Source organism: Sebastes umbrosus, chromosome 12 (genome assembly GCF_015220745.1).
Source record: "Sebastes umbrosus isolate fSebUmb1 chromosome 12, fSebUmb1.pri, whole genome shotgun sequence".
In the NCBI taxonomy this organism is placed as follows: domain Eukaryota; kingdom Metazoa; phylum Chordata; class Actinopteri; order Perciformes; family Sebastidae; genus Sebastes; species Sebastes umbrosus.
In genome coordinates this window covers 19,808,815-19,832,769 of record NC_051280.1, presented here as the reverse complement: position 1 = coordinate 19,832,769, position 23,955 = coordinate 19,808,815, and the positions used below count along the sequence as shown (strand labels likewise).

Here is a 23,955-nt window from a genome sequence, read left to right as displayed (position 1 = left end):
TTCTGTCCAAAGGAATGTACTGAAGGGCCCACGTTATCTGCTCCGGTTAAAATGTTCTTCTTTATTACATGAAGAAAAATACAATATTTTGATATTGTCTCCTTGTGAGGATTGTTACAGTTACAAGTTAAAAATCACAATCACATCCAGCAGATAACCCAATACATGTTGTTTTACATCTGGATAATAGACAGGTACGATTTTACATGTGTTCAGTAACTGCTAATGATAAGATAGTCAATCCAAATCAATTACTTTTGTCTTTAAATCAATAGTTTGTGATATTTTCAGTGCGGATAGTCCAGTTACCTCATATTGACATCACAGATAACTCATGTGACATTGACCTATGACCTGTCCTGTCTAGAATTAGGAATTACATTAGACAAACAAGACTAACCATGGCAAATATGTGAACATTTTGAGAAATTGATCTCATTTTATCTAATGCTTTAATGGGCCGGTTACATATGGTGTAACATTTGTATCAGGATTCAGACAAAATGAGGTCTGGAAGGCCCGTTGAGCTCTACATCAGGTTGTGACTGAATGGCTCTGGCCAAAGTCTCCAGCTGAGTCATGAAATGTTGAATCTCTTCAGCAGAGCTGTGAGTCCAGGCCAGAGGCAGGTGGGCAGGAACGGGCGTACGATCTGCAAACGCAAACAGTCTGTCAGAGGTCACCTCAGAAGATTGAACTCTGTTGAAGTCACACTTGATGCAGCTCACCTTGGAAGAACTGGCCGCTGCGTGTCCTGGCTGCGGCTTTGGACAAGGCCAACCACAACACAGTGTCGGCTCCCTGCTCCACGCCGCGCAGCCTCTCACCCATCATCTGGTGGAACTGAGGCATTGATGTAGAAACAGCTGGAAACAGGAGAAGAAAATCAGCCAGGGTTATTGGTGTGTATATTGGGTTATTAAAGAGTGACTGACTGTTTCTACTGAAGCAAATGAAACAGAAGCAAGGTTTCCAATACAGACAGATGAGAATTATCATGAATGATCTGCAGGTACAGTGAAACTGAAAGTGTTAAAATACATTTTTAAAAGTAGGACCTCAAAGACAGATTCACTTAAAAATAGTTTGGTAATTTTTCACAAAATGAAGGTGACAAAATAATATGATAGAAATAAGAATATTTCTTTTAAATTCTTTCTTTAAAATCATTCTAATGCATACTCAATTACCTATCCATTTAAATAATCCTTAAAAAATTTGGCAGAATTTAAAAAACAAATGCTAAATACTTCATCTACCTCATGTCTTGTGTCTTACAGCTCAAAATCACAGCTATTATGTAAATATTATTTTAGCTATGAAGGCAGATGTTCACATGAGGATCACATATTTTATATGTTATGGGCTCCAATTTTGCTGAATTTTCTGAACAATCAGTGGTAGAAGTATTCAGATCATTTATTTAGGCTAAATAGAGGTTGAAATATCACAATTTAATAATACTTGCATTCAAAACCTTACAAAAGGAAAAGTATGAAAGTATTATCAGCAAGATGTACTTGAAGTTTAAAGGTGAAAATGTGCTCTGTCATTGTTACATACCTACATGTTATAATACTGGATTATTATTATTATTATTATTAATAATAATAATAATAATAATAATAATTAATTAAACATTAACAAGTGCAATCACCATTTTAATATTGTAGTTGACTCCAGCTAATTTTACTCATTTTCCAGTGGCTTAATTTACTGTATAGCAACAAATGAAGACATTTACTATAGCACCACCATCAGGAGAATTGTTGTTTGATGGACAAGGAGACTGCTGTGGAAGTACAGACTGTGTGATTTTTTTTTTTTTTTTTTGAGAAAAATAGAATAAATACCAGCAGCAGTAGCAATAGTTTTTGAGCTATTTGGGTGAGCTGCCCAATGAGTCAGTACCTGGTGTATCTGCCCAGCCTGGATGCATCACAGAGAAGTGAATGACCGGATTAGCTTTGGCCCACTGTTGTGTCAGCACCACCTGCTGTCTCTGAGAAGAAACAACACATCTGCTTAGAAATGTGTCTGCAGTATTCACTACTACTGCAAATGCATTTTGCATTACTATTTTACTGTATATCTTTTTTTCTTCTGTTCAACCACATTACACAGACAAATCCAAACCTGGATTACATTCTCCTCTCCCACCTTGTTCTGGGCGTAGACCATGAGGCCATCAAAGTAGCCCTTCTCTGACTGCAAGTCATTAACTCTGAGTTTCTGCACCAGCATGCCTCCCGAGGACACGGTGATCTAACGGACAGGGAGAAAAGGGCCACAGTGTGCTGAGACAACAGCCACTACAGCGTGGACAAAAGTGTCTTTATGCTGTCCAGTGTTCACAATGATGCAGATGAGCACTTTGTGTGTGTTTGTGTGTGTGTGTGTGTATGTGTGTGGTCATACCACCCTTGGATCCCGGCTCTTCTGTAGAAGTGGTATGAGAGTCTGGGTGAGGATGTACACCCCTAAAGAGATACAGAAAAGTCACATTTTAACACTGTTCTGTGTGCCGCAGCATGGCACTCTTTAAGCATCACTCACCCATAGTGTTGGTGGCAAAGTTCTTCTCCAGGCCCTCAGCATTCACCGCTCTCTTATGCACCATGCAGCCTGCATTATTTATCTGTCACATAAGAAATTGTAGAGAAGTCAGATCACAACATTATCAGTTTATGAAGGCAGATTTATGATGGAGACACCTACCAACACATTCAAGGCTGAATACTGCTTCCTGAAGGCCTCTGCAAACTCCCAGACTTGGCATGTCTCTGACATATCCACGATGTGGATGTATACTTCCTAGAATAACCAGATAAGCATCAGTCTCTCTCTCTCACACACACAGATCATGGGTTTTGTCACTTCAACACTCACTGTGTTCCCACACTCCCTGACGATGTCCGCCCTGGCTTCTTCTGCTTTATCTCTGTTCCTACACACCATGTGGACTGTCCCACCTGCAAACAAAACATTCAAGTTGATTTTCTATCAATATAAAGTGCCTGGCAGAGAGCATAACTATTACCTTTCTTGGCTATAGCCATGGCTGTCACCTTGCCAATCCCACTGTTGGCTCCGGTGATCATAAAAGACCTTCCCACGACGGACACATCCAGGTCTTGGGGCTTGAAGTGTTTAAATGCTGCCTCATATCCCCTCCTAAAGGCACACGGAAAAACACTCTAATCATCACTAATGTGCAGTGTTTTTCTCTCTCCACGTTTTAGCTTCAGTCGAGTCCGGTGATGTGGATGTCATCAGCTGTCAATGGAACTATTGTAATTGCACATAAAGGCCAGTTTGTGTGGTGATGTGTGCCATACGGTGATCAGACCGCTGATATTCCTCTGTTCAGCAGACTTTAGGCTCAAAGAAATGACATAAAATACATTTTACAGACAATATATCCTTTATGTAGCCAGCCAACAAGCAGGAATAACATTTTAGACTATTTGATAACATTAAAAAAAATTCATCCCTCTGAGACCTCCGCGATCCCGACCGACTTTCTTTCAGAGTCTGTAGCAGGTTCAGTTTTAAAGCTCAGATGAAACTAGAAAACCTAATCTACTACAAACAACCATGTCATGCTAGCTTGTCAGGGAAGAGATCAGAAGTGGTTCCTTGACCTCTGACCTCAAGATATGTGACTGAAAATGGGTTCTATGGGTACCCACGAGATTCCTGTAAAGCTGAAACTCTTGTGGATCCAATGAGCCCAATTGTATTAATGTGTGATGATGTTAATCCCCATAGTAGCCATTTCATTATAGTGACAGCATTTTTTGAAACTTGACCTCTCTGTATAACATGACCTGTGGTGACCTCTAGGATAATCACAGCGTGATAAAAATGTACAGCTACAAACTAAGGACCTAGGGCATTCAGAGGGTGTATGACTTTCCTAGGTAGATTGACAATAAGGGTGTTTCTGAGAAGTTTCCAGAACAGAAGTGCTCGTCATCCAATCGCCAAAAAATGCAATTCTTGCAGAAATCTCCAAATGTCAAAAGTTTTTGATACCAAGTCACAGCATGACTTTTTCTATGGTGTTCCTTTAAGTCTTGGTGTCTTCATGTAGTATTTTGGAGGGATTATTGATCATTTTTTTTATCATTTATTGATTAGTAAAAAAATGGTTAAATTTAGCACCAAGTCTGTTTAACAAATGGTATCAACCCAAACAGTGCTGCAACAACCTATGAGACATATTAGAGCATGGGAATGGACATCATATACTTCTATCATAATGTTCTAAGCCCTTATACTCTTTTACAATTTATTTTAAATAATTCATTCATAATAATTTCTGATTTATGACTAGAACAACTTGACAACTTGACACACAAATGAATCTTCAGGTTCCCAGCTTTCAGATGATGAACACCACTTCTATGTGGCCTCTACTGTTGACTTGCTATCTCCCCCTAAAGACCCCCTGTACCTCCCTAAAAAAGACAAAACTGGTCTACTGTGGGTCTCAGAGGACAGAAATCGCAATTGCATGCAAGCATAAAGAGATCATCAAGTTTGAATAAACAAAATTACAAAATGTACCCATTATTTTTCCTCATAGCCAGATAAAAGTATCAAACTACTTGTTAAAAGACACCAGAATGCAGGAAATGACCTCTACTCTGATAAGAGTAGAGAGGATCACCTCTAGACCCCCAGTTAGATTGTCCCACCCACATTTTCAATGCTTCCTACTCCCATGAAATAGCACTTTACACTGACTGACAAAGCAACATGCGATAGAAATGTCTCTACATCTCTAGATAAGCTCCAAAGTATCGACTCAACGTGTCGACTGACCTTGTATATTGGTGGATTCCATTCCAAAACCAGATGGCATTTCTGTACAGAGACATGGTATCAAGTGAATCCCAAGAAGTGCACCAGTTAGCCTTAGTCCTGGTAAACCACTGTGACAGATCAGCATCACATGAAGCAGACAGAGAGGGAGCACAGCTGCTCTCTGCCGACACCGCATGGGAATAACACTGAAACACAGTCAAGTGATATTAGTTCAAATGCTCTGTACTAAATCACGAGGTATATCTTTAAAGGTTGTGACGGGCTGCATCCACACACTTATTGAACTCATGCTCCTTAACAAAGGTACAGATACATTTTGACAGTTGAACAAAAAAAAAAGAAGACAAAACAAAAATAATTACATATACATTTCATAATACCAGGGTTTGTGTTTATGTCATATACATCATATTATAATAATTTAATAATGTATAAGTCTTAATGGCTTTTCTTGTTTTTAATGTAGGTTATGATGGTGCTATGCTGTTTAAATTAATTTTTCATTAACCTTTATTTAACCTGGTTTAGACCCATTGAGATTAAAATCTGTTTTTAAAGGGTGACCTAACCAAGAATGGCAGCAGTACAAACAGTTTCATACACACACATTTGAAAAAACAACAACAATAGATTAGTTCAAAGGTGCCATACCGTAAAAGTGCAGGGAAGCCATATAATCCTATTTCAATCAAAACAAGTACAATTATCGATAGAGTCCATTTCTATAGATTTCCCCATGCCCTTAAATTCATTTAGGATGACTAGGTCCTGGACTTTAAGTTAATTTTGCAGGCTATTCCATGCAGATGGTGCAGAAAACATAAAGGCCTTCTTTCCCAACTCAGTCCGAACTCTGGGAACAGTCATAAAGCATAGTGTCCTGATACCGTAACCCATAATTGCCATGATTTCTGGTTAGAAAGACAGATAAATAACAGGGGAGTCTACCCAGAATGGGCTTATAGATAAAAAAAAACATACCAACCATTAATAAAATCCAGGAAAGTTGGCCTGCTTCCTGACCATTTTTGTCTTATGGATTTGAAATTTTCCAAAGATATTAAATAACTGTATAGCATGTTATTTCCAATCTTATCTTGACTAAATTACATCAAACCTATTTTATTACAACATTCATCTTAAGTTTCTTTTGTAGAAAGTTGGCAACATCAAACCAGAATATTATTGTATATATACAGAAAGAAAGAATAGATGGGAAATACTCTCTTTTTCAAGTCCACAGAAATCACACTTGTAATCAATATGCAGCTTCACTGTAAAAAGAAGTGTAAAATAATGGAAATTACATATATTTATTGTTAGAATAGAGTAATACACCGTAAATCTAAGACCATTTACATATAAATCACAAATGAAACTTGTAATTTTATGTTGCAAAAGTCCAAATTTACATTAACTCAGAAGTTTTGCAAAAAAAATCTGTATTTTTCCAAGAAATATTTTTAGAATTCCATGAAATCCTTTTCTTCTAACATAAATTAATTGTTAAAATAGAGTCATAAACCTCTAAAAAACAGAATAAGTATCTTTAAAAATGATCAAGAAAAGCTTAAATACAGATAATTACGATTGTGATTACAAAAAATACTGTAAATCTAAAACCATTTACATATAAATCACAAATGAAACATGTAATTTTTTACATTTTTTTCTGTCATTTTGAAATACAGACAAAAAATGTAAAATGTCTTGAAAAAAACTGTAAAAAAATATAATTTTTTACAGTGTTGAACACAAGTTTTACTGGATGCAATAACTTGAAACTTGAATCTCCTTAAGTTTTTTATCGATACAGTATTTATCACAAATGTTCCAAGCTTTCTCCCACTGTATATCCTCAAATAAGGACGACCAGGCACATCTCTAGATGAATGGACAGAAACAAACAACCAATCCAGATGGTTGGGAGGTGTGGTGACGCGTCCTTCAGGCACCGCTCCGCCCGGCGGACAGCCAGCAAGGGGGCGGAGTTAACCAACTTCCACACTGACTGGAGAGAGCCACGGATAGATATGCGTTCAGCCGGACCAGTTGACCCTTTGTGAGGGTTAAAGTGCTTTCTTTTTCTAATCTTTTGATAGCGTTTATAGCTCTTTGGCGCAGCGTCAAAATGGTGAGTGTTTACCTGGTTGTTTTTACGCATGACGTCACTCTATTCACCTGTCGCACCTGTTGTCGCTGACAGGTAGCTAAAGAAGCTATAGCACCACCTCTACTCCACTTCCTTTATTGCTCTGAGGCCTAGTTTGTTTCTGTCAGGCCGCCAAGGTAGCATTGGGTTTCTATTGTGGGTTTAATTTTACTTTATTGCTGGTGTTCCCTTAAAAGCGACAGCCGGATGTAAGGTGTGTGTTTCCTTAACAGGTCCCCTCAGTCTAACAGGTTCTGCAGGTCCTACAATGGTGGCAGTTTGATGCTTTCCATATCTATTTGCCTGTGGGGTGACACAGGACACACACACCTGGAAATACCAGTATGAGGACTGGCTGTAGGCCTGCTTTTTTTTTTTATTTATTATTTCTAGTAGCTATAATGTGGTTTTATATCAATGCAGTATGTGTTTTTTTATTTCTAATAGCTATAATGTGGTTTTATATCAATGCAGTATGTGTTTTTTTTATTTCTAGTAGCTATAATGTGGTTTTATATCAATGCAGTATGTGTTTTTTTTATTTCTAGTAGCTATAATGTGGTTTTATATCAATGCAGTATGTGTTTTTTTTATTTCTAGTAGCTATAATGTGGTTTTATATCAATGCAGTATGTGTGTTTTTTATTTCTAGTAGCTATAATGTGGTTTTATATCAATGCAGTATGTGTGTTTTTTTTATTTCTAGTAGCTATAATGTGGTTTTATATCAATGCAGTATGTGTGTTTTTTATTTCTAGTAGCTATAATGTGGTTTTATATCAATGCAGTATGTGTTTTTTTATTTTTAGTAGCTATAATGTGGTTTTATATCAATGCAGTATGTGTGTTTTTATTTTTAGTAGCTATAATGTGGTTTTATATCAATGCAGTATGTGTGTTTTTATTTTTAGTAGCTATAATGTGGTTTTATATCAATGCAGTATGTGTTTTTTTATTTTTAGTAGCTATAATGTGGTTTTATATCAATGCAGTATGTGTTTTTTTATTTTTAGTAGCTATAATGTGGTTTTATATCAATGCAGTATGTGTTTTTTTTATTTCTAGTAGCTATAATGTGGTTTTATATCAATGCAGCATGTGTTTTTTTTATTTCTAGTAGCTATAATGTGGTTTTATATCAATGCAGTATGTGTGTTTTTTATTTCTAGTAGCTATAATGTGGTTTTATATCAATGCAGTATGTGTTTTTTTTATTTTTAGTAGCTATAATGTGGTTTTATATCAATGCAGTATGTGTGTTTTTTATTTTTAGTAGCTATAATGTGGTTTTATATCAATGCAGTATGTGTGTTTTTTTTATTTTTAGTAGCTATGTGGTTTTATATCAATGCAGTATGTGTGTTTTTTATTTTTAGTAGCTATAATGTGGTTTTATATCAATGCAGTATGTGTTTTTTTTATTTCTAGTAGCTATAATGTGGTTTTATATCAATGCAGTATGTGTGTTTTTTATTTTTAGTAGCTATAATGTGGTTTTATATCAATGCAGTATGTGTGTTTTTTATTTCTAGTAGCTATAATGTGGTTTTATATCAATGCAGTATGTGTTTTTTTTATTTTTAGTAGCTATAATGTGGTTTTATATCAATGCAGTATGTGTGTTTTTTATTTTTAGTAGCTATAATGTGGTTTTATATCAATGCAGTATGTGTGTTTTTTTTATTTTTAGTAGCTATGTGGTTTTATATCAATGCAGTATGTGTGTTTTTTATTTTTAGTAGCTATAATGTGGTTTTATATCAATGCAGTATGTGTTTTTTTATTTCTAGTAGCTATAATGTGGTTTTATATCAATGCAGCATGTGTGTTTTTTTTATTTCTAGTAGCTATAATGTGGTTTCATGTCAATGCAGTGTGTGTTTTTTTATTTTTAGTAGCTATAATGTGGTTTTATATCAATGCAGTATGTGTGTTTTTTTATGTTTAGTAGCTATAATGTGGTTTTATATCAATGCAGTATGTGTTTTTTTATTTTTAGTAGCTATAATGTGGTTTTATATCAATGCAGTATGTGTTTTTTTTATTTCTAGTAGCTATAATGTGGTTTTATATCAATGCAGTATGTGTTTTTTTTTATTTCTAGTAGCTATAATGTGGTTTTATATCAATGCAGCATGTGTTTTTTTTATTTCTAGTAGCTATAATGTGGTTTTATATCAATGCAGTATGTGTTTTTTTTATTTCTAGTAGCTATAATGTGGTTTTATATCAATGCAGCATGTGTTTTTTTTATTTCTAGTAGCTATAATGTGGTTTTATATCAATGCAGTATGTGTTTTTTTTTATTTCTAGTAGCTATAATGTGGTTTTATATCAATGCAGCATGTGTTTTTTTTATTTCTAGTAGCTATAATGTGGTTTTATATCAATGCAGCATGTATTTTTTTATTTCTAGTAGCTATAATGTGGTTTTATATCAATGCAGTATGTGTGTTTTTTTTATTTCTAGTAGCTATAATGTGGTTTTATATCAATGCAGTATGTGTGTTTTTTTATTTTTAGTAGCTATAATGTGGTTTTATATCAATGCAGTATGTGTGTTTTTTTTATTTTTAGTAGCTATGTGGTTTTATATCAATGCAGTATGTGTGTTTTTTATTTTTAGTAGCTATAATGTGGTTTTATATCAATGCAGTATGTGTTTTTTTATTTCTAGTAGCTATAATGTGGTTTTATATCAATGCAGCATGTGTTTTTTTTATTTCTAGTAGCTATAATGTGGTTTCATGTCAATGCAGTGTGTGTTTTTTTATTTTTAGTAGCTATAATGTGGTTTTATATCAATGCAGTATGTGTGTTTTTTTATGTTTAGTAGCTATAATGTGGTTTTATATCAATGCAGTATGTGTTTTTTTATTTTTAGTAGCTATAATGTGGTTTTATATCAATGCAGTATGTGTTTTTTTTATTTCTAGTAGCTATAATGTGGTTTTATATCAATGCAGTATGTGTTTTTTTTATTTCTAGTAGCTATAATGTGGTTTTATATCAATGCAGCATGTGTTTTTTTTATTTCTAGTAGCTATAATGTGGTTTTATATCAATGCAGTATGTGTTTTTTTATTTCTAGTAGCTATAATGTGGTTTTATATCAATGCAGCATGTGTTTTTTTTATTTCTAGTAGCTATAATGTGGTTTTATATCAATGCAGTATGTGTTTTTTTTTATTTCTAGTAGCTATAATGTGGTTTTATATCAATGCAGCATGTGTTTTTTTTATTTCTAGTAGCTATAATGTGGTTTTATATCAATGCAGCATGTGTTTTTTTATTTCTAGTAGCTATAATGTGGTTTTATATCAATGCAGTATGTGTTTTTTTATTTCTAGTAGCTATAATGTGGTTTTATATCAATGCAGTATGTGTGTTTTTTTTATTTCTAGTAGCTATAATGTGGTTTTATATCAATGCAGCATGTGTTTTTTTTATTTCTAGTAGCTATAATGTGGTTTTATATCAATGCAGCATGTATTTTTTTATTTCTAGTAGCTATAATGTGGTTTTATATCAATGCAGTATGTGTGTTTTTTTTATTTCTAGTAGCTATAATGTGGTTTTATATCAATGCAGCATGTGGTTTTTTTATTTCTAGTAGCTATAATGTGGTTTTATATCAATGCAGTATGTGTTTTTTCTGTCCACTTCACAGTGGAGGTATAAGCTACTTCCTCAGTTTGTTGAAACTAATTGAACTCTGACATTTTCCTAAAATAGCTGCAGACTTAGAGATAAAAAATATTTCCACACTGTACAACAATGTCCCATACTTTATGTATTTGGTTTCTCCAACAATCCACAATATGTAATTCCAAGACTGTTTAGGGACCCCAGTATGCAGAAATATTCAAAAACATAATTTTAAGAATAGGCGAAAATAACACATTTGTACTGTATGCATTAAACTACATGTTTTTTGCCCCAAACTGCATGTGATTATCATAAAGTGGGCATGTCTGTAAAGGGGAAACTCGTGGGTACCCATAGAACCCATTTTCAGTCGCATATCTTGAGGTCAGAGGTCAAGGAACCCCTTCTAGCCTCCTTTCTGACAAGCTGATAGACATTGTTGTTACCAGTAGATTAGGTTTTCTAGTTTCATACGAGCTTTAAAACTGAACCTGCTACAGACTCTGAAAGACAGTAAAGTCGGTCGGGATCGCGGAGGTCTCAGAGGGATGAATTTACATGGCAATAATTGTTTAAAATGACCAATGTGTTGCGACCAACATAGGTCTTCATCAGGGTCACAGTGACCTTTTTGAGGGAGACTTGCATTTTGTACTTTTTTCCACCCATGCAATGAGCCCTTCACAAGAATGGGAACAAATGGGAATATCTTGTGTATCATAATGTTCACACCTTCCTTATTAGGGTTGTGTTTTGCCAAGATCTGGCCATACGATACGTATCATGATACGGGGGGTTACGATTCAATATATTGCGATATATTGCGGTACTGTAAGCAAGGCAATATATTACGATTTTTTAAATCTAATTTTAGGAAAACTGTCATAGTATAAAACCACCATATGTATAAAAACTGAGTAAAATAAAGTTAACTTTTTTAATGCAATCAGAATTGTGGGATCTGCATTTTCATTTATCACAATCCCTGTAACATCCAGCTTCATAGCACTACTTTGAGATGGTACATACACTGAGAGGGCGCGTCTCTTTGCAAATGAAATAAAGTATTGACTGAGTTCATCTTTGCATGTAAGCTATTAACTAAAAATCGATGCAGCGTTTTTGAGAATCGATACAGTATCACAAAACATAATATCACGATACTCGACATTTTCGATATTTTCTCACACCCCTATTCCTTATAATTAACTGACTTATTAGCTGGCACTGTTTCTTGTTGTTGTACTGCAACTAACAATTACTTTCATTATCAATCAATCTGCCGATTATTTTCTCGATTAAAGGGACTCTGTACACGCGAGCGAGCGTCGGTCAAAACAGTGAGGCGACACAAACGAGACTGAACGTGATTGAAAGGCATCATGTTGATTAACATTAGCAATTCCAATAGAAATGCGGTAACATTAATGTCCATTTCGATATGTAGCTAAATCTATTTCCAATGCTAGGAAGCACATAATGTAAAATCCAACTCCTTAGCTCTCTTGAAAAGCGTAAAGGAAACTCCAAAACTACCTCTTCCTCAATCATTTGTTGACCTTCACATTTCTGCCTGTCAAGCCCTTTTTTGTCCTCTCTTTAGTGATGTTTGGTTAGTGTAGTTACTCTTTAAAGAGTCATGATGGCAACAGCAAACCACTCTTTTGACCCGTGGTTTGTGTGTTAGAGGGTAGTTAATAATGTCCTCTGCAAAGACTTTGTGTGGACCTGTGTGCGTATTTGTTAGGGCTGCCCCCTCTTAGTCGATTCGTTGACTAATCAGCTGTTTTGGTTTTAATCCACTTAGATTTCTTTCGTCGATTAGTAATTTTTTTAATGCTTTTTTTCACGCTGAATGACTTATTTCCAAGAAACATACGAGCACATCTCTGGGAAACACAAGATTTAAAGTGGTGCTTTTGTGTAAATCGTGTGTATTAATCGATTAGTTGACAAACAGGTATGAGTATTAGTCTACTAAGAATGTCTTTGTTCCAGGACAGCCCTAATAATTCTTGATACAAGTCATCCCCTCAGTTCATGCATGCGTCATTGCCCCTCTGACCCTGCCGTGTGTCTGTGTTGTCAGATGCGCTTCCTGCTCCTCTTCAGTCGCCAGGGGAAGCTGCGTCTGCAGAAGTGGTTCACGCCCATGTCAGAACGTGAGAAGAAGAAGATCACTAGGGACATGACCACCATGGTGTTGGCACGGCAACCACGCTCCTGTAACTTCCTGCACTGGAAAGACCTGAAGATTATTTACAAGAGGTGGGTGCTGCCCCCGCATGTTTGTTTAATTAGAAAGCACCGGAACCCACCTGTATCTGTTCTACTCATAGTTACACCTGCTGTGGAAATAATGTATAACTATTTATTTATATCAGCTGGAATGTCTTTCACCTTTTCCTCAGGTACGCGAGCTTGTATTTCTGCTTGGGCATAGACAACGGGGAGAATGAGCTGATAGCCCTGGAGGTTATACATCGCTACGTGGAGCTGCTGGACAAATACTTTGGCAATGTATTTCACTGTGTTTCACCTTCCTTTTATTCAATATATAGATTAATGTGTAACTTGAAATATTATGGTAGCTTAAATCAATATTGAACTAGGCTGTAAAGATCATACAAAACAGCAGTTTTAAAGTGAAAAAATGTAAGTATATTCTGCAACTGTTTTATAATAATCTCAACAAACCTCCTCTCAGGTGTGTGAGCTGGACATAATCTTTAACTTTGAGAAGGCCTATTTTATCCTGGATGAGTTTCTAATGGGAGGCGAAATACAGGAAACCTCCAAACAAATGGTGAACCGCTCCATCGAAGCCTCGGACATGTTACAGGAGGTGAGATGCGCTAACACAGACACACACACACACACACTCTCATACACAACACAAGGCGTGGCTTGCATCTGTGGTGTGTGTGTGTGTGTGAGCATGTAACATTTGTTGCACGGCGCGACATGATTAAAGAAACGGTGACATGTTTTGTAGTTTAGTGTTGATTGTATCTTTTTTTTTCCTTTTTAAATCTCGGCTTTGGGGTACTTAGACGGATCCAGATGCCTGAAATTGGTTCTTTATAATACTTATCATGAATCAAGCTCCAGTATGGGAACTTGTTTCGGTTTGTTTGTGTGTATGTGTGTGTGTGTGAGAAACGTCGTAAGTAGTCAGTGTCATAATGAGTTCAATTAACAGTGGTGCTGACTCCCTGGTGTGTCTTTCCTTCTCGTAGTTTATAGGCTTGTGAATATTAGCTCCTTTTTATATAGACGTGTGTGTTGTGCTGCTGTTTTCCTCCCCCCCTCTGTGTGTGTGAGTCTCTCTCTCTCTCTCTCTCTCTCTCTCTCTGCCAGCATTATTGCGAGAGAGAGAGACAGGAACGTGACGTAGTTTTAGTGTTTGGCTGATGCTTCCCGCTCTCCCTGTAGGTTCACGGCTCTGTGTGGTACCGTAGTTAACTGGGTGTGTCGTTCTTGTGCTTCTCAAGTCGGGCTGACTAACACTTTTTTAATCAAGAGTTGGATTAATGTGCAACAGCGTAGCCTCCCATTCATTTTGACCATTATCGCTTCAGGATGACAGCAGTGAGTGGTATGAGGTCGAGCTGTTTGGATGACCTTGAATATGGACAGAAAGGTTAGATGTTCTGCTTGTGTTAGTTGGTGTGCTCAGCACTTAATACCGGGTGATATGTAGACGTGTGCCTGTGAATATTAATCGTATTATAATGCATTTTTACAAGGTGTAGAAGCTGATTTTTTTTAAACTAAACTCTTTTGTGTTTCCATTCTAGACCATGGAGGAGTATATGAGCAAACCTGCATTTTAACCCGTGGGGAGAAAGAAGGGACACAAAAAAACGACGGGGAGGAATACAGGAACCAAAACGCACTGTATACGAGTCAAAGAAGTTTCTGAGTATGGATATGTAATATCACTTTGATCCTACTGAACATTTTCAAAAGGTAAAAAACAGGCGTATTGAACGTCTTCTGCCTGAAGCTTTGCTGTGATGTAACTGCATATTGAGAGTAAGTCTAATATTTTTCAGTCGTGTGCTCAATTGAAGGAAGGGGAGTTTTTGTTTTCACACTGATTGACATTATTGAAATGTAAATGAAGTAGCGGTAGGATCCGGGGTGTAAAAAAAAATATTTTGGGCTTATGAATTTGTTGAGTTTATATAGAAATAATGTATTAATATATTGGAAGTGAATGTTTTTATTCCATAAACACTACCAATTAATTTTGGAAAACTTGTGCTAATATGCAACTCTCGTTAATATCTGAAAAAAAAAAATCAAAAACAACAGATTGAGACAGATTATGATGAATTTCTTACTGTTTTTAAGCTGTATAGCCTATTTCACATGTGTGGGACCAATAGTCTTTAAAGGAGCTAGTGCGGGTGTGAATATCACTATTTTTTATCATGTGCAATTTATGATTAAAATGTGTATTTTGATAAACAGTCTGCTTTGAGACATATTTTTTTTACCATAATTGTGTATTTGAAGCTCACCAAACCATGTGGAATTCAGTGTTTACTACAATCAACACGAGTTTAAAAAGTTTTTTTTTATTCCCTATATAGTGTATACGGTGTGTTTTTAATAAGGCAACACAACTCAGCAAGAAGAAAAATAATACCGCTGATGCTTTATTCATCTGTGATTCATCACACATTATTGAACATGTACAAAATGGTTTAAAAATGAGCATACATAGCACAACCACTGGTAGGCCAACGATACGGAGCTTCGCAGTATGAAAGGGTTGGAAGGCAGGCGACGGTCTGATATTTAGACTTGGAAATAATTATCCATAATAATAACATTAAATCCACTAACCCTGAATATATCACGAGTCACAACAACACTCGCTCTCAGCCCAGCACGCTGCTGCTGCCGCTGCTGCTGCCGCTGCCCCTAACGAAAAATCCCCATAATGTTCCTTTGTCGGTATATATGCTTGTGTTTTTAAAAGGCCCAGTCAGCAATTTTTACTTTATCATTTACAGATATATTCACATGTGTAATTGAATAGTTTGACATAGATGAAAAATAAGCGTTTTTTTTTTTTTATTACAGTTGATTATAATTGGAAAATATAGGCCTGTTTACAAACACCATCAATGTAAACAAACCTTTAACAACATCACAAAACTTTAAATAACTTGGATTTCATTGTGACTTGATATTATAATCTACATGTTATAGGGCCTAATTGGCAATTTGAGAGTTCAAATCAAAAAGTGTTCTGAGGATACATTTTTTTTTTTCTCATGTATGCACCTTTAATCTCCTGTGATATATCAATACAATATGTCTAGAATGTTCTTGCAGCAAGTATAGGGACTATTTTTTACAAATGTTTTGGATTGCTATAGTTCATTTTTCGTTAGGGTGATAATACCAGCTATAGGTCATATAATATAAATTTGTAAACTAGATCACGTCCACCAAACTTTTATTTTTGAGACAGTATAAATATTCATAATTTTCGTGCGTCTTCGCAGTGCTACATCCCAGCCACTGTTTTTTCATGGTTCTCCATCTCCTCCTCTTCATTCACGGTCTGTGGAGCCAACGTCTTGTCCGTCATCTCCTCCTTCTCCTGCATCTCTGTGGGCTCTACTTTCTCCTCCGTGGCCACCTCGGTCTCCCTCTTGGCCATCGGCCTTTTTTCACTGTTTTCCGCTTGCCCCAAGTAGTCCTTCATGACTCGCTCGTACAGCTCGTATGGGAACTGTCCCTTCAGCTGCTGCGCCTGGGTGTCCCTCTTGCTGATGGTGTTCGGGTACTCTGTGAGGATCTTGGCTGCCAGGTAGGTGGTCACCTCATCTTCAACATCACCACCTTCATCATCATCTTCATCAACAGCAGACTGACGCTTCAGGGGCATCTTGTTGAGCTCGGATAAAAAGAGGTTCTCCCTGCGCCCTGAGGATGGAGCTGGAGGGATTTTAACCAGAGCCGCATTTGCGACCGGTTTGGTCGCAGCTGGGATTCTCTCCAAGGATGGGGAGGTCTTCATGGGTCTCTGCAGCACGGGATACTCGTTACTGATAGTCTCCACGCCGATGATGTCCAAGAAGTCCTCTCTGTCCATATCCTCTGGGATGGGCTTGCTCTTCACTGGCAGTCTGCGGCTGTAGTACCGGATCTTGGAGGGGGTGTTCTGGCCGTTGGTGGTGGTGGTGGTGGTGGTGTAGCGAGCTGAGCTTCTTTGGGGTTCCCGATGGAACTTCCTGAGCTCCTCTGTGAGCAGCATGTCGATGAGATCCTGCGGAGGAACGTGGAGCTTCAAGGAGAGCTGCAGCAGCTCCTTCACTGTTCTTGGATCCACGATGGAGGGGCGGATCAGCCTCTTCCTCTGCTCTCCGGTGGTCTTATCCCTCTTCTGCTTCTGCGTCTGATCGCTCATCTCCAAGACCTTCAGGAGGTAGTAGTCCACCAGCTTGGTGTCATCATCATTATCATCAGCCTCATCTTCTTGGTTCTTCTGGCTCCTCGCCCTGCGCTGCATCATCTCCTCCTCCAGTGCCCTCTCCATCTCTTCGTGGCTCCTGTTCACCATCTCTTCCGTCTCCTCCCTCTCCTCCACAGGGACCCACTCCTCCTCTCCTCCTCCGGCCACGTCGTCGTAGGCCTGGCTCCTCAGGCTGAACCCATCACCTCCTTCTTCTTCTTCATCCTCATCTTCATCCTCATCCCCGAACACGTCTCTCTTCTGGCCCCCCATCATGGGCATCCTCCCGAGTTCTTCAAAGATGCTGCGTAAATTGGCGAGGCTCTGAGGAGTGTACTGCTCATCCAGATCCTCCGTGGCCCTCTTGGCGTCTGTATTTTCCTCGTCTTCAAACATCAGAGGGTATTTCTTGTGGGGTCTTGGGAAGTTACCGTATTGTGTCGCCGGTGCCGGTGCTGCTGCAGCCTCTGGAGCCTCCGTGTCTTTGGCGCGGTGCCTTTGGTGCGTGCGTCGGTCGTTCCTGGGCCGATCCTGGAGCGACTGGAGCAGGGCTTTCATCAGCTGCTCGGCGGTAATGTCCTGCCTCTGGGTGCTTGGTGCAGGCTGACGCTCCACGGGGGTTTCATCCTGCTGCTGCTGCGAGGCGAGCTGAAGAAGCACCCGGAACTTGTCCACTTCTTCGTCATAATCCACTGGTTCTGGTCCGGTTCTCCCTCCTCCTCCTCCGTTCCGCTGCTGCTTCAGGTTCTCGATGTACTCCAGGGCTTTGATCATGTCGGAGCTGGGCGGCTGGTAGGGCGCTGCCGGCTGCTGCGCCTCACCCTCCCCGCCTCGGAGCCGGTAGTGGCGGGGGAGAGACGCAGCCTGCACGGAGGATGCACATCCATGGAGGAGGAAGAGCAGGACAACGGCTCCACCCAAGGGCAACTTGTGGTGCAAATGCAGCATTATAGGCAATGTATTACCTGCGAAAACCAAAAGAGAGCAGAAACATGTAAGACGGTCATTTACCCATGCCATCAATCATTCACTGTTAAGAATTTCCCAGTAAAATAACAGTAAAGAACTGGCAGCAGGGTTGCCTTTATGTTACTGTAACATTAACATTATTATACTTTTGCTGAAATTTACAGCTTTGTACTTTTAATGAAAAATACAGTTTTTTTTATTAATTTCACAGTATTTTACAGTTAATTTACTGTTTAAAGATACATTATATAGCTGTTTTTCACCTTTCTTTTACTCACTGATTTGTTTTAATGCACTATTTAGGTTGTATTTTTTACATACATTTTAATAAATATTATTTTTTGCCTAGATGAATAGACTTAGCAGGTTACAGACATAGGAATAGTCACACTAAATACAATTAAAGGCAAAAAAAGGCTATAATAGACTTGTTGACACTTTTCCCAAAAATGTCTGTCTATAGCTGACTACAAGCACAGAATGCAAACCAGAACAACATGTGAGTGAAGAACAATAAAGCTAATTCACTGATTTTAAAATCATGTACAATGTACAAGCCTCACATGTGCAGATCAGGTCCCAGAATTAAAAAAATACTGCATGAAACTGTTACTGATGATACTTTAGACAGTTGATCAGCAGTAAAGTGTTTTGTTTTTTTAAGAATGCATTATAGTTCAGTTAAAAAAAACGGCCTATGAGCGTAATTTAACAGGTTTTCTTTTGTATTAACAGTAAAGCACTGTTTTTAGCAATAACAGGTTAATACTGTTGAAATCCTGCTGTAAATTAACAGCAATTGTTTACAGTGTTGGAATAGCTGTCCTCTTTACATCCGTCAATCCTCTAACAAATCCTCATTCAAATACCATCTACGAATACATTACTTGAGCAGCTGATCGATAGACCAGTGTTGCAAAAACGTGCGTAAGTCTTGTTTTTATCCGGGAATTGAATGAATGCCTACCAGGGAGTTTACGCTCCGCAAATTGAATGATAGGATGCTGCGCGTGAGGGGATACATTCTCATCACTGGATGAGTCATCCACCGCGTTGTTATGGGCAACCTCAGCATCAGCATCCGATTCCCTCCTCATAACAGTATCATTAAAAATCATCGTTATTTCACTATAGCAACACACGTATTTTTAATCATGGATTGTTTAGGATGCGCGTTTTTTTTTTATCACATTGATAACCCACATTAACAAAAACGTGTCGAGATCTGGAGGAATCTGCGAATGTGGGAAAAACAATCTTTCAATCTAAGACACTTGGATATTCAGCTGAACTAAAAATAAAATAAAATAATGAAAACATATAATAAAAATGCGTCTTACCTTTTGGTAATAAAGCTCAGACAGCAGTGAAGGTGTATGGCATCTCCTCAGGAGCGGTTCTGTTCTCGTCTGTTTTCAGCACTTGGACAGCTCCCCCCTCGTTATATGAGGCAACACCTGACCACCGCGTCATCGCACAACACACGCAATAGCCGGTCCTAAAAAAAATCCATATAAATGATTCAGGTTCATGATATGGCATGCTAAAGAGCTGGCTGCTTTAAAAATAGTCCTCTGTTGCACACAGCACCACTCTGTAGAAAGCTATTGACTGGAAAGATCTTTAAAAGTCTGGGAGCAGCAGATGTATTGATGCCTCACAAAGAGAGATGTTGGATTCTCATTCATGCAAAACACAATAACACATTTTATTGAAATTAAATCAGAGGAATAAAACAAGCTTCCAGCTTATTTAAACATCAACATTTTTATTCATCTTAAAAGTAAATTCCACATGCACCAGAAATTAACTTTCAATCTGACACAGGAAAAAAAAACACTTTTGGTCATTTTTGGTGTAAAACAATATGTAGTTTTTACATCACTGCCACTCTCGTCATGGCACATGAAGAGTTAAACCCTCTAGCGATGACTCACAGTTGCTGTCGCAGTTCAGTTCAGCGCACCCCCCCCCTCCTCTCCTCTGACAGAGACGGTGATAAACAGCCTCCTGTCGGCTGCATGGGGGCCAAAGCTCTGGCATTCCGCAGGTCGACTGGATGAAGGAGGCCACAGCAAGACACCTGCTGATCAAAGGTCACGGATGGGTGGTGACAGAGTTTGTGGTGAGATCAACTAGACACATCCATCCATCCATCCATCCATCCATCCATCCATCCCATCATCCAGAGAACATCTGTTATCATAAAAAAAAATGGCATCATCATAACATTTCATTTTAGCACTCTTATACTTCACATTTAGACACCATATTCATTCCCTTTCTAGACATACTTTTTTCTGTAGGGAGGCAAAACAAAGGTGAAAATGCTAAATCACCTCATAATTTTGGATTTATTTCTCTAAAAAAAAACAAATCAAATGCTAAACTCTAAGATATATCCTATAATAAAACTTAAAGGTCCCATATTATGTTCATTTTCAGGTTCATACTTGTATTTCATGTTTCTACTTGAACAGGTTGCCAGCAGGGCGTTGTCCGGTCTGGGAGTTGTCTGTGTTTTTGTCTTACAACTTTAACCCTTTCACAGTGTGTTTTCATTTTACAAAAGTTAACATTTTTGGTCACCTGAAATGTCTTATGTTGGGTTGTACTTAACTCCACCCTCTCGTGTCACTTCTGGTTGCAAAAAAACGACATGGCGACGTCCAAAATGCAGAATCCGAAGCTTCAAAAAGGCGGTTCACAAACCAATGGATGACGTCACGGTGACTACGTCCACTTCTTATATACAGTCTATGGTTGTAATCTGAGCTTCTCTCTGCTTTGTTGACATATCTGCATGTGAGTCTCTCTGTTGAACCCCACTGGCTATATCTCATGGCCGCAGCTCTGCACTGCGCTCATATGGCGGTTAGAGCTGATAACTCCGTCCCAATCTCACTTTCCAGAGATCCAAACAGTGTGGCCTTTTTCCGGGAATGTCGCTACAGACACCCAGTTCGTGATACTGCAAATGCAAGGGCTTTCATCAGTGGGCCTTTACAGGCTCAATCACCATCGGGTTACCTCATTTGGCGATAGATAACAACTCATCAGACTTTATTTGAATGAAAATCTTCGAGATTATTAGGCTGCTTTAAAGTTAATAAATGTAATTCAATTGAATATTCACATTACAGTACTCTTGTTTCATGCTTTTAATGCTTTAGTCTCTGTTGGTATCTCCCTACAAGCCATCCAAATGGCCAGTCAAATACATTAGGAAGATTTGATGCTCCAGCAGCAACATCTCAAGACTTCTTTGTGCCCTCTAAAGTGATTCTAAGTATTGCGCTCAATGCCCTCTGACACCCCATACACATAAGTGCTCTTCCTTTTCAGCTCTGCTCCGACTAAAACCCACCCCCCCATTTTCATTGCACATCTAATTGCATCCAGTGTGCTCCTTATTTATTCCATCTTGTAATCCTTTCACGTCCATTTAACTAGTTAAAGAACAAAAATGACCCGCTTAATCTTTTCACTTCCACCTCTGTTGCCGAGCGCACGCTGTGTCATCAAATAGAGACGACGTCGTTGGAGGTGCTTTCTGGTTGAATGTACCGTCAGCTGCCTGCTCTCCAGGGCCGAGGAGCTGCAGAGAGCCTCCTGACGTTAAAAGACACATCCATCTGCCTGGCTGCTGATCTGTCCTGGCTTGTTTAACTGTGTGTGTGCGTACACGAAAGAGAGGGAGGAAAGAGAAAAAACTGAATCACTGATGGAGATACTGATAGAGAGAGAGAAGGAGAGGCGTGGTGTTGTTTGTAAGATGTGTTGTATAAACCCAAAGCATCACTCCTGACATCACATCTCTCCATTCAGAAACAGCCTCCACCCTGAGGGACGCCATCAACTCCACTGGAGGTCACGACAGCCAGCAGCACACTGCAGCATCCGTCATTTAAAGGTTACATTCTCCTGTGTGGCCGTTAATAGATGGATAATAGAATATGCTCATTGTCGGCTATCAATTTAACTGAAAATGAACAAGCGCACAGGAGCAATTTGAAGATGAATTTAATAGTTCAGATCATTTTTATGGCCTGGCCACTGACTGATGAAAATGTCATACTTCTTGGAAAGATTAAGGGAATATTTATCCAGCTCATGAGCCCTTTCATTTTGGGTTGTGTCCATTTACAGCCAAGAGCAAACTCAAGTGTAGAAGCACAGGCACACACTGTGTTTTAATGGATGTCTTAGTCAGAATTTTTTTTTCCACTGCTAAAAATAACTTGTCATATGGTTTCTGCGATGTGTGTGAGTAATGCACCACAACAAACAAACAAACAGAAAGGCATTTTAGAGAGATATATAAGATTTACCTCTGCCAGTGTCTAAGCTATGAATCAGTTAGGAAAGAAGTCTTGGTGATTGGATGGCCATGAAAGTCCACTGGTATATGCAGCGGTGGAGGAAGTATTCAGAACCTTTAAACGCACCCGCAGAACAATGTAAAAGCACTACTCTTCAAGAACTGATTCTGCAGCAAAATTACCCCTGTGAATAAGATCATTAATACTGATTCCTCAATTCATAAGTAGCATTATACTGTTGTAGTTGGTTGAGGCGGAGCTCATTTTAAAGGTAGGATTTGGTGGCATCTAGTGGTGTGGTGGCAAATTGCAACCAACAGAGTACCCCTCTGCTCACTCCTCCCTTTACAAGACTGCGGTAACGCTGTTTGCCTCGCTCAGAGGCCATTCTTACCATAATAACACACAGTACCATAATGTTCAAGTACCTAAAATGTATTTAAGTAAATGTACTTAGCGCTGAGTCAACATTGAGTCATGTGGCAAAGTGTTTGTCAGAGGACAACAAATTCCTATTAAAACGTTCTCTCTTACGGTTTACATTTCAATGAATGAAACAGAATTAGACTGATGCCATTAAAAGGCATTTCATGTAATCCATCTTTGTGTGGAATCTTATCTAACTTTCTGTCTGTCTATCTGTTAAATCCGGTTTTGTATAAGTTATATCAGCCCCCTGGGCACTATGAAGATTATGAAGAGTGATGCATCAGGGCTTTTTAAACTCAAATCCCAGCAGGTTTCCCCGGTGGTGGAAGATTCACTGGCTGAATCTGTGAATCCTCTCCGGGGCTTGTGATGTGCCGTCTCTGTGCATCGTTCCAGACAGACCCACGCAGTTATTTCAGACATTAAAAACAAGAGAAGCATTTCTAGTGATTGGTACTGCTACATCCATTTACTCTCGTTCTCTCTATTTATTGATGTGAATTGCGGCAGGGAAGAGGGAAAAATCATAGTAATTAGATTAAGAGTCCTTAGTGCCACTCTCACTCTCTCATTGGCTTTGTTTCCTGCTTTACATCACTTTATTTAACTCTCTCTCTCTTTCTCTCTTCCTCTTCCAACAAGCTTTATTGCTAAACAACATTATTTGTTGGCCTCTCTGTTTCTGTTGGTTACACAGTGGTATATATTGAACTCATAGGATGCAATTGTTTCAGTGACTGGTTTGAACATTTTCAGCCAGCCATAAATTTGTCTGATTTAATTTTCCTTTCTCCCTCCAAAAGAACATCTGTATAATTTGGTCTCCTTGTTCATTGTGAAAAAAATCTACAGTACCTCCCTCCTCTTCCTCCTCCCCCTTCAGTCTCTAAACCCACAGCAGGCAATTGGGACGCCTCTGCTGTTTATCCACATGTCAATCAAAGCTGCGGGGAGAGAGAATGATATCAGCTCAACAACGGCTTGTTGTGCGTCACAATGGCACCAGAGCACACGCCCATATGTGTTAGCATGCATGCGCTCACTGACAGCCAACTGCAAACACACGCACACACAGTCTTATAAGGCTGCATCTTGGGTCTTTTTGATCCTTGAGTGTGTTCAGA

The 23,955-nt window shown here is 38.5% G+C and overlaps 3 protein-coding genes across 5 annotated transcripts; 1 reads left to right on the top strand and 2 right to left on the bottom strand.

Moving 5' to 3' along the window:
* Positions 1-41: 41 nt before the first annotated feature.
* Positions 42-5,003, bottom strand: LOC119498215 (dehydrogenase/reductase SDR family member 12-like). Its single transcript, XM_037786857.1, has 10 exons — positions 4,831-5,003; positions 3,041-3,174; positions 2,890-2,972; positions 2,719-2,814; positions 2,557-2,638; positions 2,419-2,480; positions 2,161-2,265; positions 1,912-2,002; positions 729-866; positions 42-652 (listed from the first exon to the last, which is right to left on the bottom strand). The coding sequence occupies exons 1-10, from the start codon at positions 4,884-4,886 to the stop codon at positions 495-497; spliced, it is 1,005 nt and encodes a 334-aa protein (XP_037642785.1). The 5' UTR covers positions 4,887-5,003; the 3' UTR covers positions 42-494.
* A 1,771-nt stretch (positions 5,004-6,774) lies between these two features.
* ap1s3b (adaptor related protein complex 1 subunit sigma 3b) lies at positions 6,775-15,111 on the top strand. 3 transcript variants are annotated; one of them, XM_037786861.1, is made up of 6 exons: positions 6,775-6,967; positions 12,723-12,901; positions 13,045-13,153; positions 13,341-13,478; positions 14,215-14,276; positions 14,434-15,111. In XM_037786861.1, the coding sequence occupies exons 1-5, from the start codon at positions 6,965-6,967 to the stop codon at positions 14,254-14,256; spliced, it is 471 nt and encodes a 156-aa protein (XP_037642789.1). In that variant the 5' UTR covers positions 6,775-6,964; the 3' UTR covers positions 14,257-14,276; positions 14,434-15,111. The 3 variants fall into 3 exon arrangements, with proteins under 3 accessions (XP_037642789.1, XP_037642791.1, XP_037642790.1); XM_037786862.1 differs by lacking the exon at positions 6,775-6,967 and adding an exon at positions 7,033-7,199; XM_037786863.1 differs by lacking the exon at positions 14,215-14,276 and having other exon boundaries at positions 6,784-6,967.
* A 164-nt stretch (positions 15,112-15,275) lies between these two features.
* Positions 15,276-19,552, bottom strand: scg2b (secretogranin II b). Its single transcript, XM_037786831.1, has 2 exons — positions 19,421-19,552; positions 15,276-18,076 (listed from the first exon to the last, which is right to left on the bottom strand). The coding sequence occupies exon 2, from the start codon at positions 18,057-18,059 to the stop codon at positions 16,161-16,163; it is 1,899 nt and encodes a 632-aa protein (XP_037642759.1). The 5' UTR covers positions 18,060-18,076; positions 19,421-19,552; the 3' UTR covers positions 15,276-16,160.
* Positions 19,553-23,955: the final 4,403 nt, after the last annotated feature.